At 45.3% G+C, this 21,650-nt stretch overlaps 1 protein-coding gene across 7 annotated transcripts in view; it reads right to left on the bottom strand.

Annotated features, from left to right (window-relative positions):
- Nucleotides 1–21,650, bottom strand: part of GARNL3 (GTPase activating Rap/RanGAP domain like 3) — a 174,961-nt gene that overhangs the window by 16,378 nt on the left and 136,933 nt on the right. For all 7 annotated transcript variants that reach the window (XM_037994107.2, XM_037994110.2, XM_037994105.2 and 4 more), the window contains one exon: nucleotides 14,053–14,119. In XM_037994107.2, the coding sequence (XP_037850035.1) occupies nucleotides 14,053–14,119 (67 nt within the window). The remainder of the gene's footprint in view (nucleotides 1–14,052; nucleotides 14,120–21,650) is intronic.

Below are 21,650 nucleotides of genomic sequence, written 5' to 3'. Positions count from 1 at the left end.
ATGGTTCTTTCTGGCATAGAAATTTTAAGTTTTGTGTAATCAAATATTTCAAACTTTGTTCATGGCTTCTGCATTTTTTTTTTTTTTTTTTTTTTGAGACGGAGTCTGGTTCTTTTGCCCAGGCTGGACTGGTGTGCAATGGCACAATCTCAGGTCACTGCAACCTCTGCCCCACTGGGTTCAAGTGATTCTCCTGCCTCAGCCTCCCAAGTAGCTGCGATTACAGGCACATGCCACCATGCCTGGCTAATTTTTGTATTTTTAGTAGAGATGGGGGGGTCTCACCATGTTGGCCAGTCTGGTCTCAAACTCCTGACCTCAAGTGATCTGCCCACCTTAGCCTCTCAAAGTGCTGGGATTACAGGTGTGAGCCATCGTGCCTGGCTGGCTTCTGCTTTAATGTCGTCCTTAGAAAGGCTCTCTCCACCGCTAAGAGTTGGTACACAGTGGTTCATATTTTCTTTTATAAATTTCAGAAACCGACTTGTTATATTTCACTTTTAATTTATTTAGAACTAAAAACAGAGGCATATATTTACTTTCTCCAAAAGTTTGTCCAATTGTCCCAACGTTATTTTTTAAAAAATTCATCATGTCTCTACAGATTTGAAATGCTACTTTCATCGTGTACATTTTATATATACTTGAGTTTATTTCTGGACTTTATTCTGTTGTATTGAGTGGCTTATCTATTCTTGAACCAGCATCATAGTGTGCTAATTATTGTAGCTTTGCAATAAATTATAATGTTGAAGAAATAACCATCCTTCATGACAAATCTTTTAAAAAAATTCCTGGCAAATCATTCATCTAATCACTCAGCAGATATTTATGGAGTGCCTACTATGTGCCAGGCATAAAGAGAAAAGAATTGGGATTCTGTCTGGAATCACAGTAATTTACTTCGTCTGAGGAGAAATATACATCTTTGCAAGATGAAGTCTTCCCATTCAGTAGCATAGTATATTTGTCCATTTGTTCAAACTTTTTCTTTGATTCTGCAGTGATGTTGGATTGTCCTTGTCCCAAAATCCATGAGGGTTGGGACCCTTTTGTGGAGGCTAGTTTTTAAAAAACTATCCAATACCTTCTATACTTACTCAATCAGATTTTCTGCCATTTTTTAGGACAATTTTAGGAATTTATTTTCAACTACAAAATTGTTCCTCTTACCTAGATTTCAAAACTTACCATATTTCATTGAATCTAGGATGTCACTGAATAAAAGATGTACCGTTTTTCTGGCAAAAGTAATAAGATACATCATTTAAAACGTCTCATCAAAAAAAAGAAAGAAAGAAAGAAAGCTGTCCACTATAATTATAAGATGCATGCTAAACTCAGAGATGTTAACATGTTAAGAGGCCGGGTGCAGTGACTCATGCCTCTAATCCCACACTTTGGGAGGCCGAGGCAGGTGGATCACTTGAGGTCAGGAGTTTGAGACCAGCCTGGCTGACATGGTGAAATCCCATCTTTACCAAAAATACAAAAATTATCCGGGCATGGTGGTGTGTGCTTGCAATCCCAGCCTACTTGGGAGGCTGAGGCATGAGAATTGCTTGAACCCAGGAAGCACGGGTTGCAGTGAGCCAAGATTGCGCCACTGCACTCCAGCCTGGGTGACAGAGTGAGACTCTGTCCCTAAAACAAACAAAAAAAAGATGTCATTGGAGGTTACAGTCATCAGAAGGCTTGACTTGGGTCTGCTTTCAAGATGGCACACTCACATGGTTCTTGGCAGAGGCCTTAGTTCCTCACCACAGGGACCTCTCCCTTGAGCTGCTTGAGTGTCCTCAGGACATGGCAGCTGGCTTCTCCAGAATGAGTGACACAAGAAACAATAAGGCAACTACAATGCCTTTGTTGATCTAGTCTCAGAGGTTGCATACCTTCACTGCTACCATATTCTGTTTGATAGACAGGAATCACTAAGTCCAGCTTGCCTACAAAGGAAGAGGAATGATCTCCACCTCTAGGGAAGAAGTATCAAAGAACTTGCGGACATATTTTAAAACCTCCACAATGGACATTCGTGTTGTTTTCAGTTTTGGGCTAATACAAATAATGCTACTATGAATATTTGGATACAAATCTTTGTGGGGACATACAAATGCTTTTTTTTTTTTTCCCTGAGACAGAGTTTGCTCTGTCACCCAGGTTGGGGTGCAGTGGCACAAGCTTGGCTCACTGCAACCTCTGCCTCCTAGGTTCAAGCAATTCTCCTGCCTCAGCCTCCCGAGTAGCTAGAATTACAGGCACCTGCCACTGCGACTGGCTAATTTTTTTTGTATTTTTAGTAGGACAGGGTTTCACCATGTTGACCAGGCTGGTCTTGAACTCCTGACCTTAGGTGATCCACCTGCCTTGGCCTCCCAAATTGCTGAGATTACAGGTGTGAGCCACCGTGCCTGGCCTGTGCTTTCATTTCTTTTGCATCCATTCCTAGAAGTGGAACGGCTGGGCCATATGGTGAGTGAATGTTTAACTTTTTGAAGAACTGTTTTCCAAAGTGATTATACCAATTTACATTTCCACCAGCCGCACATGAGAAAGCCATTTTCTTCACATCCTTACCAACACTGATTATGAGCAATCGTTTTCATTTTAGCCATTTCATAGCTGTGTGATGGTATCTCATTGTAGTCTTTAAAATTTTTTTTTTTTGTAGAGATGGAGTCTCACTATACTGCCCAGGCTAATCTTGAACTCTGGCCTCAAGTGATCCTCCCATCTCAGCCTCCCAAAGTGTTGGAATTACAGGCGTAAGCCACTTTGTCCAGCCCTCATTGTGGTTTTAATTTGCATTGCCCTAATAGCTACTGATATTGAACATCTTTTCATGTGCTTATTTACCATCCACAAATCTTCTTTGATGGAATATCTGATTAAGTGTTTTGCCCTCTTTTTAACTGGGTTATTTTCTTATTATTGAGAGTTCTTTATATTTTCCCTTTACAGTCCTGTATGAGATAGGTGATTTGCAAATATTTTCTCTCTGTGCCTTTTCATTCGCTTGTTTTTCAAAGAGGTTCTTACTTTTAATGAAGTTCAATTTATTAATTTTTTCTTTTATGGATTATACCTTTGGTGCGGTATCTAAGAAATTTTTGCCAATCCAAGCTCATAAATATCTTCTATGCTTTCTTGTAGAAGTTTTTATTAGGCTTTAGGTTTTTCCTGTAGTTTTACGATCCATTTTGAATGAATTTTTAAATATGATGTGAGGAGTCTTTCCTTTTTTTTTTTGAGACAGGTTCACTCTTGTTGCCCAGGTTGGAGTGCAATGCCGCAATCTCAGCTCATTGCAACCTCCGCCTCCTGGGTTCAAGTGATTCTCCTGCCTCAGCCTCCCAAGTAGCTGGGATTACAGGCATGCGCCACCACGCCTGGCTAATTTTTGTATTTAGTAGAGGCGAGGTTCTACCATGTTGGTCAGGCTGCTCTCGAACTCCTGACCTCAGGTGATCCACCCACCTCAGCCTCCTAAAGTGCTGGGATTACAGGCATGAGCCGCCGCACCCAGCCTCTTTTTTTTTTGAGACAGAGCCTCACTGGCTGGAGTGCAGTAGCCTGATCTCGACTCACTGCAGTCTCTGCTCCTGGGTTCAGGTGATTCTTGTGCCTTGGTCTCCCAAGTAGCTGGGATTGCGGGTGTGCACCACCATGTCCAGCCAATTTTTTGTGATTTTAGTAGAGACAGGGTTTCACCATGTTGGCCAGACTCAAGTAATCTGCCCACCTCAACCTCCCAAAGTGTTGGGATTACAGGCGTGAGCCATCACGCCCAGCCAGGAGTCTTTCTAAACAGCAGCAAAATCAAAGTGGACAATATTTTTATTCACTCTTCCACCAAGAGGGAGACAGATCATGTCTTATCTCTGCAACCTGAAAGACCTCTTTTGTACTTTTAGGCTTTGATGTTCTTTTTTTAGAGACCAGGGTCTCACTATATTGCTCAGGCCGGTCTTGAACTCCTGGCCTCAAGAGATCCTCCCGCCTTAGCCTCTCAAAGTGCTGGGAAAACAAGTGTGAGCCACCGGACCCGGCCGGTTTTATCTTTTTAAAAAGGCTGGGTGGGTGACAGTATAACAGCATCTAGGACAAAATCACTGTAAATAATCTTGAACTCAGCCACTCCAAGTTATAGCACCACTCACACATTCAATCTATATTCCTAAGCTGTTGTTTTGGTTCCCAGAGCTCATGTAGGCCACCTGATCTCCACCTAACTCACTAAAACATCCACTCTGATGTTTGTACGCTACAGCAATAGCAATACTTGAGGCTTCTTTTCATTTGCTAGGAAGGTCCCTGGTTCATCTGGTGGCTTGATCTTACTCACTTTAAAAGTATAATTCTCTGAGACTTGCAATCTATGGAGTATTTGTTTTTTCTTTCTTAGGATTTAGCTTCCCAACAAGAAGTACATTCTCTTTGTTCTAAGAAAGTAGCAAGTTTTGTTTCAGCCTGAATATTTCTTCTCTGGCTTTTGAATGACATCAGGCTCACAAATTATCTATTAGGTAACATACAACTTTCTATGCATATCCTCAAAGACAGTCTTCAAAATTTAATTCAGCTGTAATTTTGTTCTTCATAATAATGTGGTTACAGCTAGGTAGTCCCTGTATCTTCTGCAGTCCACCCCTGACTCCATGCTTCCACACTGGGAAGTATATTCAAATGTTAAAATTCCCAAAAGGCAATCAACACAGAAGGTTCTCTGCTTGCATTATCTGGGTACAGTTTAAAGTTTGAAGCAAAGTAGCAGATCTAATAAAAAGCCAGTTTTGAACTGTTTCATTTTGTTTTTGTCTCTTAATTTGATAAACACATTCCAAAGCTGTTGCCACCAGTCTATGCAGAAACAAGTGTGTTGTTCCTTAGTGTGTCTCAACATTCAGGTAAACATATATTGCACTATGTAGAGCTACAATTTACAAAGTAAGACCCAGGGAAACTTAAGGGGTCCCAGAGTTCTTACATAATTTTAATTTACCAGCATAAAAACTACTATTGTCCCTAAAAAATATTGTGTACAAACCAGGTATCATTATGTGGACCACTGTTTTACAAATACAGATTAAGAATACATAGTAGACTAAAAACATATTATCTCCTATAGGAAACACTTCTCATATCCCCAGCCTCACAAACACCCATATTCTCCTACACATCTCCTATAGCACAGAGCACATTGCACCAATTTGTTTATGTGTCAAGAATCCTGGGATGGGGATGGGCAAGGATAGTGTCTTCCTCCTCTAAAATAATACCTGATATATTGTACTTCATTTATATATTCTGAATAAATGAGTGAATGCTTTGAAGAAAAATGAATGAATGAATGAATGAATGAATGTGAGGTATGGATGAGAGTTTTTGGTTAGCCGGCCGTGGTGGCAGGCGCCTGTAATCCCAGCTACTCAGGAGGCTGAGGCAGGAGAATCTTTTGGACCCAGGAAGTGGAGGTTTCCGTGAGCCAAAATCGCACCACTGCACTTCAGCCTGGGCAACAAGAGCTAAACTCCGTCTCGAAAAATAAAAAAGATTTTTTTGCATATGTCTATCCAATTATTCTGGTATCATTTGTTTAAAAAGACTCTTACTTTGCCATTGAATTACCTTCGCACCTTTGTCAAAAATCAATTTACCAAATACGTCTAAATCTATTTCTGGATCCTTTATTCTGTTCAATTGACAAATTTGTTTATGTAATTATATGTGATAACAAAATATATAACACATTATAATTATATAATGTTATTATGTTACTCACTTGATTAAAAAACATTTAAAATATCTTTGTTATGATGAAATAAAAAACTATGACATTGAAAATCTTGAATAAAGTCTTATGACACTTTTTCTGTAATAGCATTTTATATTCTACAAAAAATTTGCCTTGAACCAAGGCACAGCTAGCAGGTAAATAGATGGGGAATGTATCCCTCAATCTTCAGCCTCTTCCTCAGAACAAGACTGGTGAGCTGCTCCTGTTGTCACCCAACACTGTGACGCACACAGCCTGCACCAGCTCCTTCTGTGCTTCCCACAGAATCAGGGCACACCTTCCCCTGTCTCCAGGAGTCTCTGGAAGTCACATAGGAATTTCCTATGTGAAGGAAGGCAGGGGGAGGCAGAGGCTGGCTTGGGGAAGGGAGTCCTCACTAGGGAAAGTGAGAGGATCGCATTAGGGTTTTAGGAAGCTGACTCCAGCAGCAGTGCAGAGGGGAGAGGTGGGTTGCTCTAAGACGGAGCCAAATTCCAAGAAATTCCGTGTGTGGTACACTGGCCAGGTGAGGAGTGACTGGTCCATAAAAGATAGGCCATTTGGAATGAATCTGAGCTGTGTGGAAAGACAGCTTGGAGATGGGGAGTAAAGGAAGGGAGAAGTCAATTGTGCCAACTGTGTCTCTGGCTTGGCTGATGGGTGGAGGGTGATGCCCTTGCACTGGGGTGGGGCACATCAGAGCAGGAGCACGTGTGAGGAGGAAAGATCTTGAGTTCAGGGTGGACAGGCTGAGTCCGACGTGCCCTTGAGCTGCTGAATTGGGCTGTAGAGTAAGGAGTGCAATGCACTGGTACAGAGTTCAGCAGTGGGTCTGGACTGGAGAGAGCTGGGAGTCAGCAGCAGCACATTGGCGATCAAGCGTGCAGGGAAGAACGAGCACGCCAGATAGAAAGGCGAGGACAGGGCCCTCTGGAATGCCGGCGTTTAAGGGATGACTGGAGAAGAGACTGTGAACGGCACAGCACTGAAACAAGATAGCCAGAGGGGCAGAAAGAAAGCAAGAGGTTGGGACAGAAGCTGGGAGAGAAGGAAGTCTGAAAAGGATAGTAGACAGCAAAGTCAGAAAGGTGGGGACAGAAAAGTCTCCTTGGGTAGATCTGCCTCTGATATGACTCTCTGACACAGGGCACAGGTTTGGCTCAGTCCAGCAAAGTTTATGGACACCAGCACTGTGCCAGCTGGGTCCTGGGGTCCGGGCCAGAGAGCTGGGCCATGGTCTGGCCTTCTGGGTGTTTGTGGTTCACTGAAGGGGGCTGTCCCCTTTTCTTTTCTTTTCATGCCATCTGCTTCCTTGTTCCCTTCTCTCTGGGCAGCACACTTTCAACAGCATCCTGTCATATGGAATCCTGTACAGTGTAACAGTTCTTTTCTTAAACTCCTGATATCTCCCACTTCCGTGGGAGAGAGGGGTGTGGAAGCTGGAGCTTCAGATCAAGGCCTGTGCTGCGGGGCAGGAACAGGGGAGGTGACAGCGCCATCGGAAGCTCCAGGAACAAGCACCTCTCCCACCATGTCGAATCTTTTTGGAACATCCTGGCCCATCGGGGCTTAGGGACTCCTTTGATGTGACCACTGTGCCTTGTAAAACAGTTATCTTAGTGTCTTACAGTTGTGTATCTGACACAGTGAATTAAGACAAAAAGCTAACCACAGTCAAGGGAGCCCTTACTTCCCAAGAGAACAAACGCTCCAGAGAGGACACCTTGGCCACCACGACCACGGCCGCCTGTGGCTCTGATGCTGTCAGGTGTGGCCAATCCTCCCTCTTCCCACTGTGTCCTGATGGCTTCCATGGATGCAGGGACTTGCTCCAGCAATTCTCCCCATTTCCCTGGCACCACTAGTCCTCCCTTCCCTATTGGAGCTTCCCCCATGGCCTTACAAACTTACTATTTATCCCACACTTCAGAAAAACAAAAAGACCCTTTGAACGCCCTTCCTGTAGCTATTACACCACGCCTCTCTCTTTTTCCCTTAAAGTGAGTCTCTGAACAATCATCTGTGCTCCCAGTCTTTCTCTTCTCCCACTGCCTCGCAACCCCTGTGAACAAGTGTCCCCCCTGCTTTCCAGAGATGCCCACTCTTGTCTTACAAATGACCTCCACCTCACTGGGTCCAAGGGTCCCTCTCAGACAGGCATTGCCGGCTCTGGCGGGGGCACAGGTGAGGACGCCCTCCTTCCTGCAGGCTCCTGGTAATCCCTGCCTTTCTGGGCACTCCTCAGTCTACTTTGCTGGTGCCTCTGTCTCTCCCTTCCCCTTGGTAATTTCTTTAGTTTCATGACTTTAAACATCATTTATATGCTAATGAAAGAGCTCCAGGCACAGCTGTTTCTTGAGAGCCTTGGACTTGCACATCCAGGTCACTGGGCATCTCCACAGGGGTACGGGAAGGCATTGATGGGTCCAGGCTGAACTCTTGAGCTTTTCCTCAAACTTGCTCTTGGCCGAGCTTTCCTCATTCAGGAAGCCGTGTTCTCCATTCTGCCAGCTGCTCAGGCTCCAAATTGCAGAGTCTTCCTTTTTTTTCCGTCTTCCTCTCACATCCCAAATTTGATTCATCAGCAAATTAGCTTGGTTCTTTTTTTTTTTTTAACTGAACACCATTTAATAAAAAACCAGTAGTGTAAACAGGAAAGCTGCACGAAGATACCATGTTGCCGTGGAAGGCTAGTGCTTGCTGCTGGGAAGCTGAAGGCAGGGGAAGCAGCAGATTGGAGGGACGAGTACCAGATCTTGGTTCTTACATTTGAAATGTTTTTTTTATTTTTTATTTTTTTTTTGACAGTCTTGCTTTGTCACCCAGGCTGGAGTGCAGTGGTGCAATCTCGGCTCGCAGCAATCTCCACCTTCTGGGCTCAAGCGATTCTCCTGCCTCAGACACCCCAGTAGCTAGGACTACAGGCGTGAACCACCACTCCTGGCTGATTTTTGTATTTTTAGTAGAGACAGGGTTTCACCTTGTTGTCTAGGCTGGTTTTGAACTCCTGACCTCAAACGATCTGCCCACCTCGGCCTCTCAAAGTGCTGGGATTACAGGCGTGAGCACTGCGCTTGGTCCTTATATTTGAAATGTATCTCGGGGTGGGCGCTCACGCCTGTAATCCCAGCACTTTGGGAGGCTGAGGCAGGTAGATCACCTGAGGTCAGGACAAAATTGGCCAGGTGTGGTGACACGTGCCTGTAATACAAAAATTGGCCGGGTGTGGTGACACGTGCCTGTAATCCCAGCTACTCAGGAGGCTGAGACAGGAAAATCGCTTGAACTCGGGAGGCAGAGGTTGCAGTGAGCCAAGATTGCGCCACTGCACTCCAGCCTGGGCGACAGAGCTAGACTCTATCCGGAAAAAAAAAAAAAAAAAGAAAGAAATGTATTTCGGACCTGACCTTCTCAGCATCTCCACTGCTGCAGTTCTGGTCCTGCTGCTGTCCTCTCATCAGACATACGCAGTCGCCTTCTCCCCGGTCTCCCTGCCCCTACCCCTTCAGCGAATTCCCCACAGCAGCCAGAATGTTCCTCTTCAACCTTGTGGATCCTGTTGCCTCTTTGTTATTTAGGAGGCTGAGGCAGGAGAAACGCTTGAACCTGGGAGGCAGAGGTTGCAGTGAGCCGAGATCATGCCACTACACTCCAGCCTGGGCAACAAGAGTGAAACTCCACCTCAAAAAATAAAAGAAGATAGGGAATCCTTTCCCCATTTCTTGTTTCTCTCAGGTTTGTCAAAGATCAGATGGCTGTAGATGTGTGGTATTATTTCTGAGGACTCTGTTCTGTTCCATTGGTCTATATCTCTGTTTTGGTACCAGTACCATGCTGTTTTGGTTACTGTAGCCTGGTAGTATAGTTTGAAGTCAGGTAGCTTGATGCCTCCAGCTTTGTTCTTTTGACTTAGGATTGTCTTGGAGATGCGGGCTCTTTTTTGGTTCCATATGAACTTTAAAGCAGTTTTTTCCAATTCTGTGAAGAAAGTCATTGGTAGCTTGATGGGGATGGCATTGAATCTATAAATAACCTTGGGCAGTATGGCCATTGCTGGGAAAATTGGCTAGCCATAAGTAGAAAGCTGAAACTGGATCCTTTCCTTACTCCTTATACGAAAATTAATTCAAGATGGATTAGAGACTTAAATGTTAGACCTAATACCATAAAAATCCTAGAGGAAAACCTAGGTAGTACCATTCAGGACATAGGCATGGGCAAAGACTTCATGTCTAAAACACCAAAAGCAACGGCAGCAAAAGCCAAAATTGACAAATGGGATCTCATTAAACTAAAGAGCTTCTGCACAGCAAAAGAAACTACCATCAGAGTGAACAGGCAACCTACAGAATGGGAGAAAATTTTTGCAATCTACTCATCTGACAAAGGGCTAATATCCAGAACCTACAAAGAACTCAAACAAATTTACAAGAAAAAAACAAACAACCCCATCAAAAAGTGGGCAAAGGATATGAACAGACAGTTCTCAAAAGAAGACATTCATACAGCCAACAGACACATGAAAAAATGCTCATCATCACTGGCCATCAGAGAAATGCAAATCAAAACCACAATGAGATACCATCTCACACCAGTTAGAATGGCGATCATTCAAAAGTCAGGAAACAACAGGTGCTGGAGAGGATATGGAGAAATAGGAACACTTTTACACTGTTGGTGGGATTGTAAACTAGTTCAACCATGATGGAAAACAGTATGGCGATTCCTCAAGGATCTAGAACTAGATGTACCATATGACCCAGCCATCCCATTACTGGGTATATACCCAAAGGATTATAAATCATGCTGCTATAAAGACACATGCACACGTATGTTTATTGCGGCACTATTCACAATAGCAAAGACTTGGGATCAACCCAAATGTCCATCGGTGACAGACTGGATTAAGAAAATGTGGCACATATACACCATGGAATACTATGCAGCCATAAAAAAGGATGAGTTTGTGTCCTTTGTAGGGACATGGATGCAGCTGGAAACCATCATTCTTAGCAAACTATCTCAAGAACAGAAAACCAAACACCGCATGTTCTCACTCATAGGTGGGAACTGAACAATGAGATCACTTGGACTCGGGAAGGGGAACATCACACACCGGGGCCTATCATGGGGAGGGGGAAGGGGGGAGGGATTGCATTGGGAGTTATACCTGATGTAAATGATGAGTTGATGGGTGCTGACAAGTTGATGGGTGCAGCACACCAACATGGTGCAAGTATACATATGTAACAAACCTGCAGGTTGTGCACATGTACCCTAGAACTCAAAGTATAATAAAAAATAAAAATTAAAAAAAAAGAAGAAAGTCTATGAAGGTTAAAAAAACTGAGTTCTGAATAAATACTCTGATGATTCTGGAATAAATAGTGGAAAAATAAAATCTTGTCATGTCAGGCAATGTATTATGGGCTTTACTGGTATCATCCTGCTTAGTCCTCACAACAGTTGTGAGAAGCAGGTTTTGTATTCTTACTATTACTTATCTGGAAGTGAAGACTTAGTGAGGTTAAATATGATCGCATCAAAAACAAGGGGCACTTAGGCGAGCTTTTCTAGTTTTCCTGGCATGATTACCTTTAAAGCATCGTAAGCAAACAAAAGAGTTCACCCTTAGCACTGAAATTACTTGCATTAAAGGTGAATGATTACCGGGTGCTAAGGGCAGGGCCAAGTTTTTTTTGTCTTTTTAAACAGTTAAAGACGGACTCTGGTAATAAAAATAGAGTTTTAATTATTTAAAAAACCCAATATTAGTAGCATATTGAACTATTTATACTATTTTTCCCCTAAAGTTTAGCATGTGAATATATTTTTTCAAATAACATGTAACTGAAAGTTGCAATCTCCATTATAAAATATTTTCAACTTTAACATATCTGAGATAAAAATTCCTCCACTTAAAATTTATTTTTAATTTTGCTTTGTTTTTTAATACAGAAAAAAACTTCAATGATACAAATTGGTTTCAAATTTTGGGGAGAGCATTACCATTCTGCAGCACTTTGTTGAAAAGGGCCTTTATTGTTCAGGCGTCTGTGATCAAGTCAAGAACATAGACTAAACAGGCAAATTTCACATGTGCTGTGTGTGAAGGAATGAGTTAGAGAAGTGACCTGGACGACCGTGGGGAGAGACAACTGGTTTTATTGGGGTTGTTCACCAGATGCCTCCCAATGTCTTGGGAAAAGGAAATATAGAAAACAAAAGCCAGATTTCTGACCCAAAGAAACGGGAGGAAGTGGCATGGTTTGGGGAAGACTGAGGCTATGGGAACCTCTGAGGTTGCCAGGGCCTTGACCTTGGGATGTAAAGATACAGAGATGTCAAGATACTTCTGATGTAGTGGATCTATGAAAACAGACACACACTGATCCCATCCTGAGACGAAGTCAGAGCCTGAAGCTGGAAGATGAGTAAAGCTATGGGAAATGGAACTTCCGAGGAAGGGCTCCGTGAGACCCAGAGGCTGCGGGAACCACAGCTGATGCAGCAGCCACTGAGTGAGGAGCCTGGCCTGTTCCAGTCAGCACTGACAAGTCTGGCACAGAGCCCACGGCATCCACATTTGTTTCCATGCCCTCTTTTGTTTGGGGTTAATTCTCCCTCTCTAAAAACCTGCTCTATTTTTCTGTTCTTAACTTCTCTTCCACCTAAAATCCCTTCCAGCCTTTCACACGGTTAAAGGATTAAAAAAATCCAAATCAGTTTTTAAAACATTCTGCCACAAGTTATTCTCATAGATGTCTCAATAAAGTAAAAAGAGCATACTTTAAAAAGATGAATTTCTTACAGAAGTGACTTCTACCACGCAGTCCCAACCCCTCTTTGTCCCCATAAATCTGGAGACTCAGGGCACCGGCAGCAGTGGCGGCCTGGCCCGCGGGGTGTGGGAGAGTGGCTCGTTCCTGCTGCCTTAATGGGGCCCTTCTCATCACATGGGCCATTAAAGACCCGCTGTTCTGAGGAGGGTGCACAGCTCTGTGCATAAAATGTCCCCAAAGAGCAATTATTGTTGAAGAGGTTCAATCACCTTCTCCTTATTCCCCATAAATCTCTAATTTTGAAAGATGATGTTTATAAAACAACCTTCTCTACTAATAATTAGCTTTCTTATATTTATTAATCAAAGATTAATCAAAACATCTGACCCAGCATCGTCACTCTAAATTGATAAAATCCTAGGCTGAAAAACATGTTTTATGTCTTGTTAGATTGGGCAGCTTTATCCAGGAAAATAGCTTACTTCTTTTCTGTTAGCCTTAAAAAATCCTTTTTATGAAAATGTATTATAATATTAGCTTCTGAAATGCTGAAAATTCTTTTTTTTTTTTTTTTTTTTTTTGAGACGGAGTCTGGCTCTGTCGTCCAGGCTGGAGTGCAGTGGCCAGATCTCAGCTCACTGCAAGCTCCGCCTCCCGGGTTTACGCCATTCTCCTGCCTCAGCCTCCCGAGTAGCTGGGACTACAGGCGCCCACCACCTCGCCTGGCTAGTTTTTTGTATTTTTTTTAGTAGAGACGGGGTTTCACCGTGTTAGCCAGGATGGTCTCGATCTCCTGACCTCGTGATTCGCCCGTCTTGGCCTCCCAAAGTGCTGGGATTACAGGCTTGAGCCACCGCGCCCGGCCTGAAATGCTGAAAATTCTTAAAGATACTATTTGATACCTTTGGTCTGCCCAACACCTACCCTGCCACCTAATCCAAACTAACCCAACTGAGGCCAGATACCCTGGGTTGAGGCTGATTTCATTAATACCTGAGAAACAGCAAAATATAGAATAGTGACAGTGGTTAGTTAAAATTGTGGGTGCTGGAGTCAAGACAGCACCAGATGCAAACCCTGGCCCTGCTGCTTAGTAGCCACAAGACCTTGAATGAGTTCACCTCTCGAGGCCTCAGTTGCCTCATCTCTAAACTGGGGATAATAACCGAGCCTGCTGCAGGCATTCATTGTGAGAATCAAGTGAGACAATGACCACAGCATACTGAGCACAGCACCTGGCACACAGTAAGGGCCCCCTAACTGGAAGCCACTGTCATCACCGGCGCATCCTGGAAATAGCACCACAAGCGCCAGTTCTTGCACTGTGTCACCAAGAGGCCTGGTGTGCAGAAGGTATTTTTCCGTTCCTTTCTGGAAGGCAATTACAAACCCATGAATGATACACTGAGTAAATCTAAGGACAATCTTTTTAAATTGCCCAGAAAAAACCAGTCCATTTTAGCAAATAAAGATAAAAGCACATCCTTAACTTACAGTTGTAACACAACAGCAAACCAGCTTCTCCATCTTCGTACACATCAATAGCTGCAACAAAATTAACCTGCAATGATAACGGGCAACGGTAGTGGGCAGGCTGGATGCTGACCCTGTGAAAAGACTTTTTCAAGTTGTGAGCGTTTGCGGGGGCCGTGGCCCTCTGTGATGCAGGTGCCATGGGGTCATGTCTGCCCCACCAGCACCCACAGTGCACATCGGGGGCTGGGATTATAATACAATGGAGGTGAGAAAGAAAAGAAAAGAAAAGAAAAAGGAAAGAAAAGTCTCTCCATTCTTTCTTCTCTGGGACTTTCTCATCATCTTTTCATAGCTGTTGAGAAGCTCTGTGTTTGGTACGTCTCCTCTCTATTGAAATGCCTCAGGTTTATATGTTGTGCTCCAGCTCCCAGAGCATTTTCACATGAGTTGTTCATTTCACTCTCACATTAACCCAGAAAGTACTAGGCTGGTGCAAAAGTAATTGCGGTTTTTGCCATTGGAAATAATGGCAAAAACCGCAATTACTTTTGTATCAACCTAATATTATTGGCATTATGGTATAATTATCATTTTACGGAAGATGAAAGTGAGGCTCAGGGTGAAGTCACTTAAGTCTCCTGGCTGGTACACGCCACAGCCAACATCTGAACTAAGATTCCGGTTCTCTTCCAACCTTACTGCTCTCGTACCTCCAGTGAGGCAATCCTTCTGCCTCCAACAGATAAAGCCTGTGTAACTTAAAATCGCCACGGCATGTCTTCACACTTCTATTCTTTCTCTGTTCTTCATGTCAAGAGAGGCAGCATGGTGCAATGAAAAGGGTGTCAGAACACTTAGTTCTGTGGTCTGGGGCAAACTCCTCTCTCTGGGCCTCAGTTTCTGCATTTGAGAGGAGGGCACTCAACCTGATGGCGTCCTTGGTCCTTCTTGATTTTCAAAATTCCAGCCCTCTAAGAGCCTCCTGCTCCTTTCACTTCCTCACTTGTATTCTCAACCCTTAGAGCCTGGCCTCCCGTGCTTCCAGGAAAACCACCCTCTGGGCTCAGCCAAGATCTCCCTCTCCCCAACCGAAGGCCTTGGCCACTGCTCATCTGTCCATCCTGTCCTCTGCAGCCTCTGACGGGTGACATCTTCTGCCTCCTGCCCTCTCTCCCACCTCAGATTATTCTTCAATTTCTTGGCTCTTCTCTCCTTAGTAAAACCTCACTTTCATAGCTCCAAATTTTGCTTTGTGCTGAAAACCCTAAACCACGGGCTCAGGCACACATTCTCCCCAGGGCTGCAGCCCCTAGACTATATCATTTGTTCTCAGATGCAACTGATTCCACATCCAAGTCATTAAAAGCAGGAGGTAGTGGGTTGGGGGTGGGGGGATTGGAGGGGCACAGACTGGGCAGACAGACGGGAGATCAAGCCCTGTCTAGGCCAGTTACTGCCTCTGTGGTGTGTGGCAAATGGCTTAGCCTCTGGCCTTAGGTCTTTGTCTGTAAAGCAGGCATAATGAGAACACTGACCTTGCTGGATTGTAATGGGAATTCAGTGAGACAAGGCAGAGATTTTAGCACAGGGCCTCATGCATCATGAGCACTCAATGAAGGCTATTGGCTTTTTATCTCCCACACAACCAGCTTTCCTTCTAAACCTCCTCCTTTTTGTTAGCATATCTATTCTCAAAGTCTCAGAGCCACCTCCAACCCAAGTCCAGCAGCAGCCTCTTCACACACTTTCTCAGGTGTCTTTTTTGTGCCCCTGCTGCTGTTCTAGGCTAAGCCCTGACCTGCCCGCAGAAGCACCATGCTGTGGGCTCCTGCTGGCTCCCCTTTCCCAGCCCTTCCATCCACACTGTGCTCCTCCCACTGACCCTGCACTGACTGACCCTCCTCTTCACTGGTGTCACCAGAACACAGCCCTCACCTCTAAATGGTCTCATTATGGTGCCAATGCCCCAACTGGCCATCCTTAGCCAGTGCCACTGCCTGGGCTTGGGTGCCTCTTCCACTGGAACCCCCAGTTCTCTCCCATCTGTCATTATCTGGCACTGTACTCGGTGCCATTAGGATACAGAAAAGAATAAGGAATAAGGTGAGGTTCCACCCCTTAAGAAAAAAAAAAAAACAGAAAAGCACATAAGTACACAAAACAAGGTATAATGGGGCAAATGCCTCAAGCAAAAGTTGCAGGAGCTCAGCGGGGAGTGACAGTGAGGACCAGTGGCCAAGAGCTCCAGCACTGGCATTGGAGAGAGCTGGGGGTTGTCAAACCCGAAATAATTCCCATGGCTCCTATCATGCCCCGTGTTTTAGGCTCTCTGCAGAGCGTGCCTCACCCTCTGGTGCTCTCTTGTCTGTTTTTTCCCTGTGGCTCCCCTCCCCATGAGATCTAAGGCTCATGACGCAAAGGCCTGTCTGTGCTGCTCACTGCTGGCCCCTCAGCATCCAGATCAGGGTCTGGCGGGTGGCAGGCACAGAACAAACTCATCGGATGGACAAGGGAGTAAATGAAGTCCCAGCTCCATCACTTCAGAGGCGTGCACACTCACGCCGGTTGTTTCCCCTCTCGGACCTTCAGTTTCTTCATTTGTAAGATGGTAGAAAATAAGAATATCTAGGCCTACTGGCTTGAGGACTCCAGGAGGCAACTTATCTAAGCACCTGGCACAGGGCCTGGAGCTTGGTAAATGCTCATGTTGGCTGATATCATTATTTAGATAAGGAACCAGCACCAAAGGGTATATTACATGAAGGACAGTCCTTGAGTACCCTCTGACCCCAGAAAGGAGGCTTCCTGGCTCCACCACTTTGACCTAGAATCACTTCCTCCTCAGACGCCCGTGTACATGTCAGTGTTACTTCACTATCTCAGCTAGAGGCTTCGTGCTGCACCCTGTCTGCTCTGCCAGACTGGGAGCTTCTCCACAGGAGGGGCCAAGAGCTACCAGCTTTGTGGCTGGACCTGCCATCCCCACCAGCTGTGGGAACACGGTCTCTGGAGTCAGCCAGCTGGGATCCAAGTCCTGCCTCTGCCACCTACTAGCTGTGTGCTCTGGGGTAAATAAGTGACTTCTTCTTTCTGACTTCAGTTTCCTTTTCAATAAAAATGGAGAAATGGGCCAGCCGTGGTGGCTCACTCCTGTAATCCTAGTACTTTGGGAGGCCAAGGAGGGCCTGAGGTCAGGAGTTCGAGACAAGCCTGGCCAGCATGGTGAAACCCCGTCTCTACTAGGTGTGGTCGCGGGCACCTATAATCCCAGCTACTTGGGAGGCTGAGGCAGGAGAATCTCTTGAACCCGGGAGGTGGAGGTTGCAGTGAGCCGAGATCGCGCCATTGCACTCCAGCCTGGGGGACAAGAGTGAAACTCTGTCTCAAAAAAAAGGAGAAATGAAGAGCCCCTCCAAGACATAATGCTTATGACATGCTCTGACCCAGGGCCTGGTACACAGAGGTGGCCATTCAATGGTGGCCACAATTATTATAATTATGGGAGGGTTGACTGCAGTGGGAAAGGTGGAACTAGACAGCCTTTCAGTTTCGAGATAAGGCCTGTGTGTGTGTTTGGGGTGGGGTGAGGGAGGGTAGTAGTGATGACAGGTATGGAGGAAGTTCACGCAGCCTTTTAGACCAAGATCTGTGCACAACGACCACAGATGCCAGGGGGTGCTTGGCATCAAGTAAGTCTACCAAGGGGCTCCAACGCTGTGCTGACAGGCAGACAAACGTGGCAATATTCGGAGAGCTGGGCTTCAGGACAGGCGGTGGCAGGCTTCAGCCCTGGGGCCAGGATTCAGGAACAGGCTTGGACTTAACCACTTCCTCCTCAGGCATGCCATAGCACTTTATTATTCAGACCTTTATTAACACTTATCACAATGAGACCTACTTTATGCTTTGATACAGGTGTCTGTCTCCACCTTGGGACAGGGGCCTGGCGGGGTTCTTGCTCCTAGAGATCCTGATATGACAGGTCTGGCGTAGGACATAGGCATTAAATCTTTATTTCATAAGTTTGATTAAAAATAAGTAGTTCTGGCTGGGCATGGTGGCTCACGCCGGTAATTCCGGTGCTTTGGTAGGCCAGAGAGGGAGAATTGAACTACGATTGCACCACTGCACTCCAGCCTGGGACAGAGCTAGACCCTGTCTCTCTCTCTCTTAAAAAAAAAGTAGTAAGTAGTTCATTTTATTGGTATTTTAAAATGATAACAAATAATATATGGTGGTTGTAAAGATTCAAAACACAGACTTGTAACAAGTGAAGTGGGAACTGTGCCTCATCTAGCTGGCTCTGCCTTCAGCCCTCCCTGTGCTTCTGGGCTCAGCCCCCAGCTGAGAACCACTGGATTCTGGGCAGATGTCAAGATGAGGACCTGAGCCCTCCCATAAACCAGGGACCCAGATCCCATGACCACGCCTGCAGTTCCTCCCAGAGGAGCCCTTGGTTTTGGGAACGAGGTCAGTGCTGGTGGCTAGAGCAGCGGCAGTGGGTCACAGCAGGCCCACTGGTACAGTGAAGTTGACAGTGACTTTCAGAACGTTGCTTTAGTGCTTCTTAAACATTTCCTCTCTTGCGCTAGGATTGTAATAGAACCCGAGGTGGGTAGAAGCCTGAAATAGGGACCAAGTGGTCCTGCCTAAGAGAGGAGGAATGGCAGCAGGAAGCAAGGCCTGCCCAGTTAACACTGGTGCCCGCAGGGCAGGCAGGCAGTAAGTGTAGACGGAATGGAGATGAAATTCCAATGACCCAGGCTGTGTCCCCAGTGCCCTGGGTGCTGAGCTGCAGGAACATCTTGGTAAAAAGCTAGTCCTGTTCCCACAAGGCCTATTTCTAACCAGCTATTAGAAAACATATAGCTCATTGTCTTCTTCATTTTCTTAGGGCTCATCTCCCCAGTCAGACAGTACACTCCCTGAAAGATGAGTGAGTGCATCAGACTAAGCACCTGTGCCTGCTGGGAGCCGTGCAGTCGCCATTCTACCACGGGAGGGCTGTGCACGCTGATCCTCTCAGAGCCAGGAACTAGGAAAGGTTTTTTTTTTTCCTTAAAATTTTTATTTTCTTGGCCGGGTGCAGTGGTTCACACCTGTAATCCTACCACTTTGGGAGGCGGAGGCGGGAGAATCACAAGGTCAGGAGATTGAGACCATCCTGGCCAACACGGTGAAAAACCCTGTCTCTATTAAAAATACAAAACTTAGCTGGGCAGGGTGGCCGTGCCAGTAATTTCAGCTACTCGTGAGGCTGAGGCAGGAGAACCGCATGAACCAGGGAGTTGGAGGTTGCAGTGAGCCAAGATCACACCACTGCACTCCAGCCTGGGCGACAGAATGAGACTCCGTCTCAGTAAATAAAATAAAAATAATTTTTTTTTCTCTTAGGAAAAAACTTTGTATATTTGTCTTTTTTGTTTTTTTTGAGAGAGAGTCCCGCTCTGTCGCCCAGGCTGGAGTGCAGTGGCCAGATCTCAGCTCACTGCAAGCTCCGCCTCCCGGGTTCACGCCATTTTCCTGCCTCAGCCTCCCGAGTAGCTGGGACTACAGGCACCCGCCACCTCACCCGGCTAATTTTGTTTTGTTTTTTTTTTTTTTTTTTTTGAGACAGAGTCTCGCTTTGTCACCCAGACTGGAGTGCAGTGGCTGGATCTCAGCTCACTGCAAGCTCCGCCTCCCGGGTTCACGCCATTTTCCTGCCTCAGCCTCCCGAGTAGCTGGGACTACAGGCGCCCGCCACCTCGCCCGGCTAGGTTTTTATATTTTTTAGTAGAGACGGGGTTTCACCGTGTTAGCCAGGATGGTCTCCATCTCCTGGCCTTGTGATCCGCCCGTCTCGGCCTCCCAAAGTGCTGGGATTACAGGCTTGAGCCACCGCACCCGGCCTAGTTTTGTATTTTTTAGCAGAGATGAGGTTTCACCGGGTTAGCCAGGATGGTCTCGATCTCCTGACCTCGTGATCCGCCCGTCTCAGCCTCCCAATGTATATTTGTCTTTTAAAAAGCACATTGAAGAAAGGACAGAAAACTTGAGAGTCATTCCTGACAGTCATCCAAAAAACAAAACACAGAAGTCATCAAAGAAAATGGTTCTTAACCCAATTTATCCAGGGTCTTTACAAATCATGGAAAAAGAAATCCTATACTGAATTATAGGACATTAAATATAGGTAAATAATAAAAAGATCATATAAAATAAATTTAATAAAATGATTTTTTCTCTATAGCTACCCTGATGAGTAAGTAAACTACACAATTTTCAGCCACTTAAGCATGATTTTTTTTAAAAATAGAACTTGTCAGAAAGTTTCTCCAAAATGAGGTGAGGACTTTTCCACTACCAAAAGCTGGCTAAGTCTTAAGAAACTAGTTGTCAGGAAAAGGACTGATTAAACAAGGACCTGCTGCACCACGGCATTTCTGCTTTGTTTGGCTGCTCACACAGTTTTGAGAAGGAAGAAGGTGGTGAGAACTTCTCTTTTTTTTTTTTTTTTTTTTGAGACAGAGTCTCACTCTGTCGCCAGGCTGGAGTGCAGTGGCACAATCTTGGCTCACTGCAACCTCCGCCTCCTGGTTTCAAGTGATGCTCCTTCCTCAGCTTCCCGAGTAGCTGGGATTACAGGTGCGTGCCACCAGGCCCGGCTAATTTTTGTATATTTAGTAGAGATGGGGTTTCATCATGTTGGCCAGGCTGGTCTCGAACTCCTGACCTCAGGAGATCCACCCGCCTCGGCCTCCCAAAGTGCTGGGATTACAGGTGTGAGTCACTGCGCCTGGCCAAGGGGGTGAGAACTTTTAAAGGACAAACCAGGGCCCCTGCTCCTCAGAAGTCTGGGTGGGAAGACATGCTGGTCCAGGGATGCCCAGGCAGTGGGGGGTGCGGGGGTGGGGGGAGTGGGTGACATTCCTCCCAGCTTTAAATTAGGAAGTTTCAGGACCCACTCCTTCTCCTAGGTCTGTATTAGTATCACCTGAGGGCAGACTTAAAAAATATTGGCTCCCAAGTACCACACACCTCCGGATTCTGATATAATTGGCTTGGCCTAGGGTCAGCACTGATCTTTTTAAAGCTCTCCAAGGGATGACAGCCAGGGCTGCAAAGCAATGAAATATACCAGGGATTCCCAACTTGGCTAAATATTAAAATTATCTGGGGACTATTTAAACATACCCAAACCCATGCCACACTCCAGACCCAGGAAATCCCTGGAGGAGCAACACAGACAGTAGTAGCTTTTCAAATTTCTCAGATGACTCCAATTGCAGACAAGTCTGGTCACCACCAATATAGATAAGAGAAATGACAGACCACTCTGTGATCAATAACAGCTAAAGACAAGAAGGTCTCCTAATTACATCTAGATTTTTCTATTTCTGATTTTTCTGTTTCTTAAAATCTTGCTCTAATTAGGTCTTAAGTCTTCCTAAAATAGTAATTAGCAATTTTAATGAATATTTATATGGAGCATATTTACAATTAATACAAATTGTAAAGCATAATTGGAAGAATTCCGCAGTCTCTTTGATTTAGCTGAACAGGACTGGAGGTAGCCTGTGGGTCCAGAAGCCCTCACTAGGAACTACAGTCTCCCTGGAGCTGACATCCCCATT

The sequence above is a fragment of the Chlorocebus sabaeus genome, chromosome 12 (genome assembly GCF_047675955.1).
Source record: "Chlorocebus sabaeus isolate Y175 chromosome 12, mChlSab1.0.hap1, whole genome shotgun sequence".
NCBI lineage: Eukaryota > Metazoa > Chordata > Mammalia > Primates > Cercopithecidae > Chlorocebus > Chlorocebus sabaeus.
This window is presented reverse-complemented; position numbering and strand designations above follow the sequence as displayed.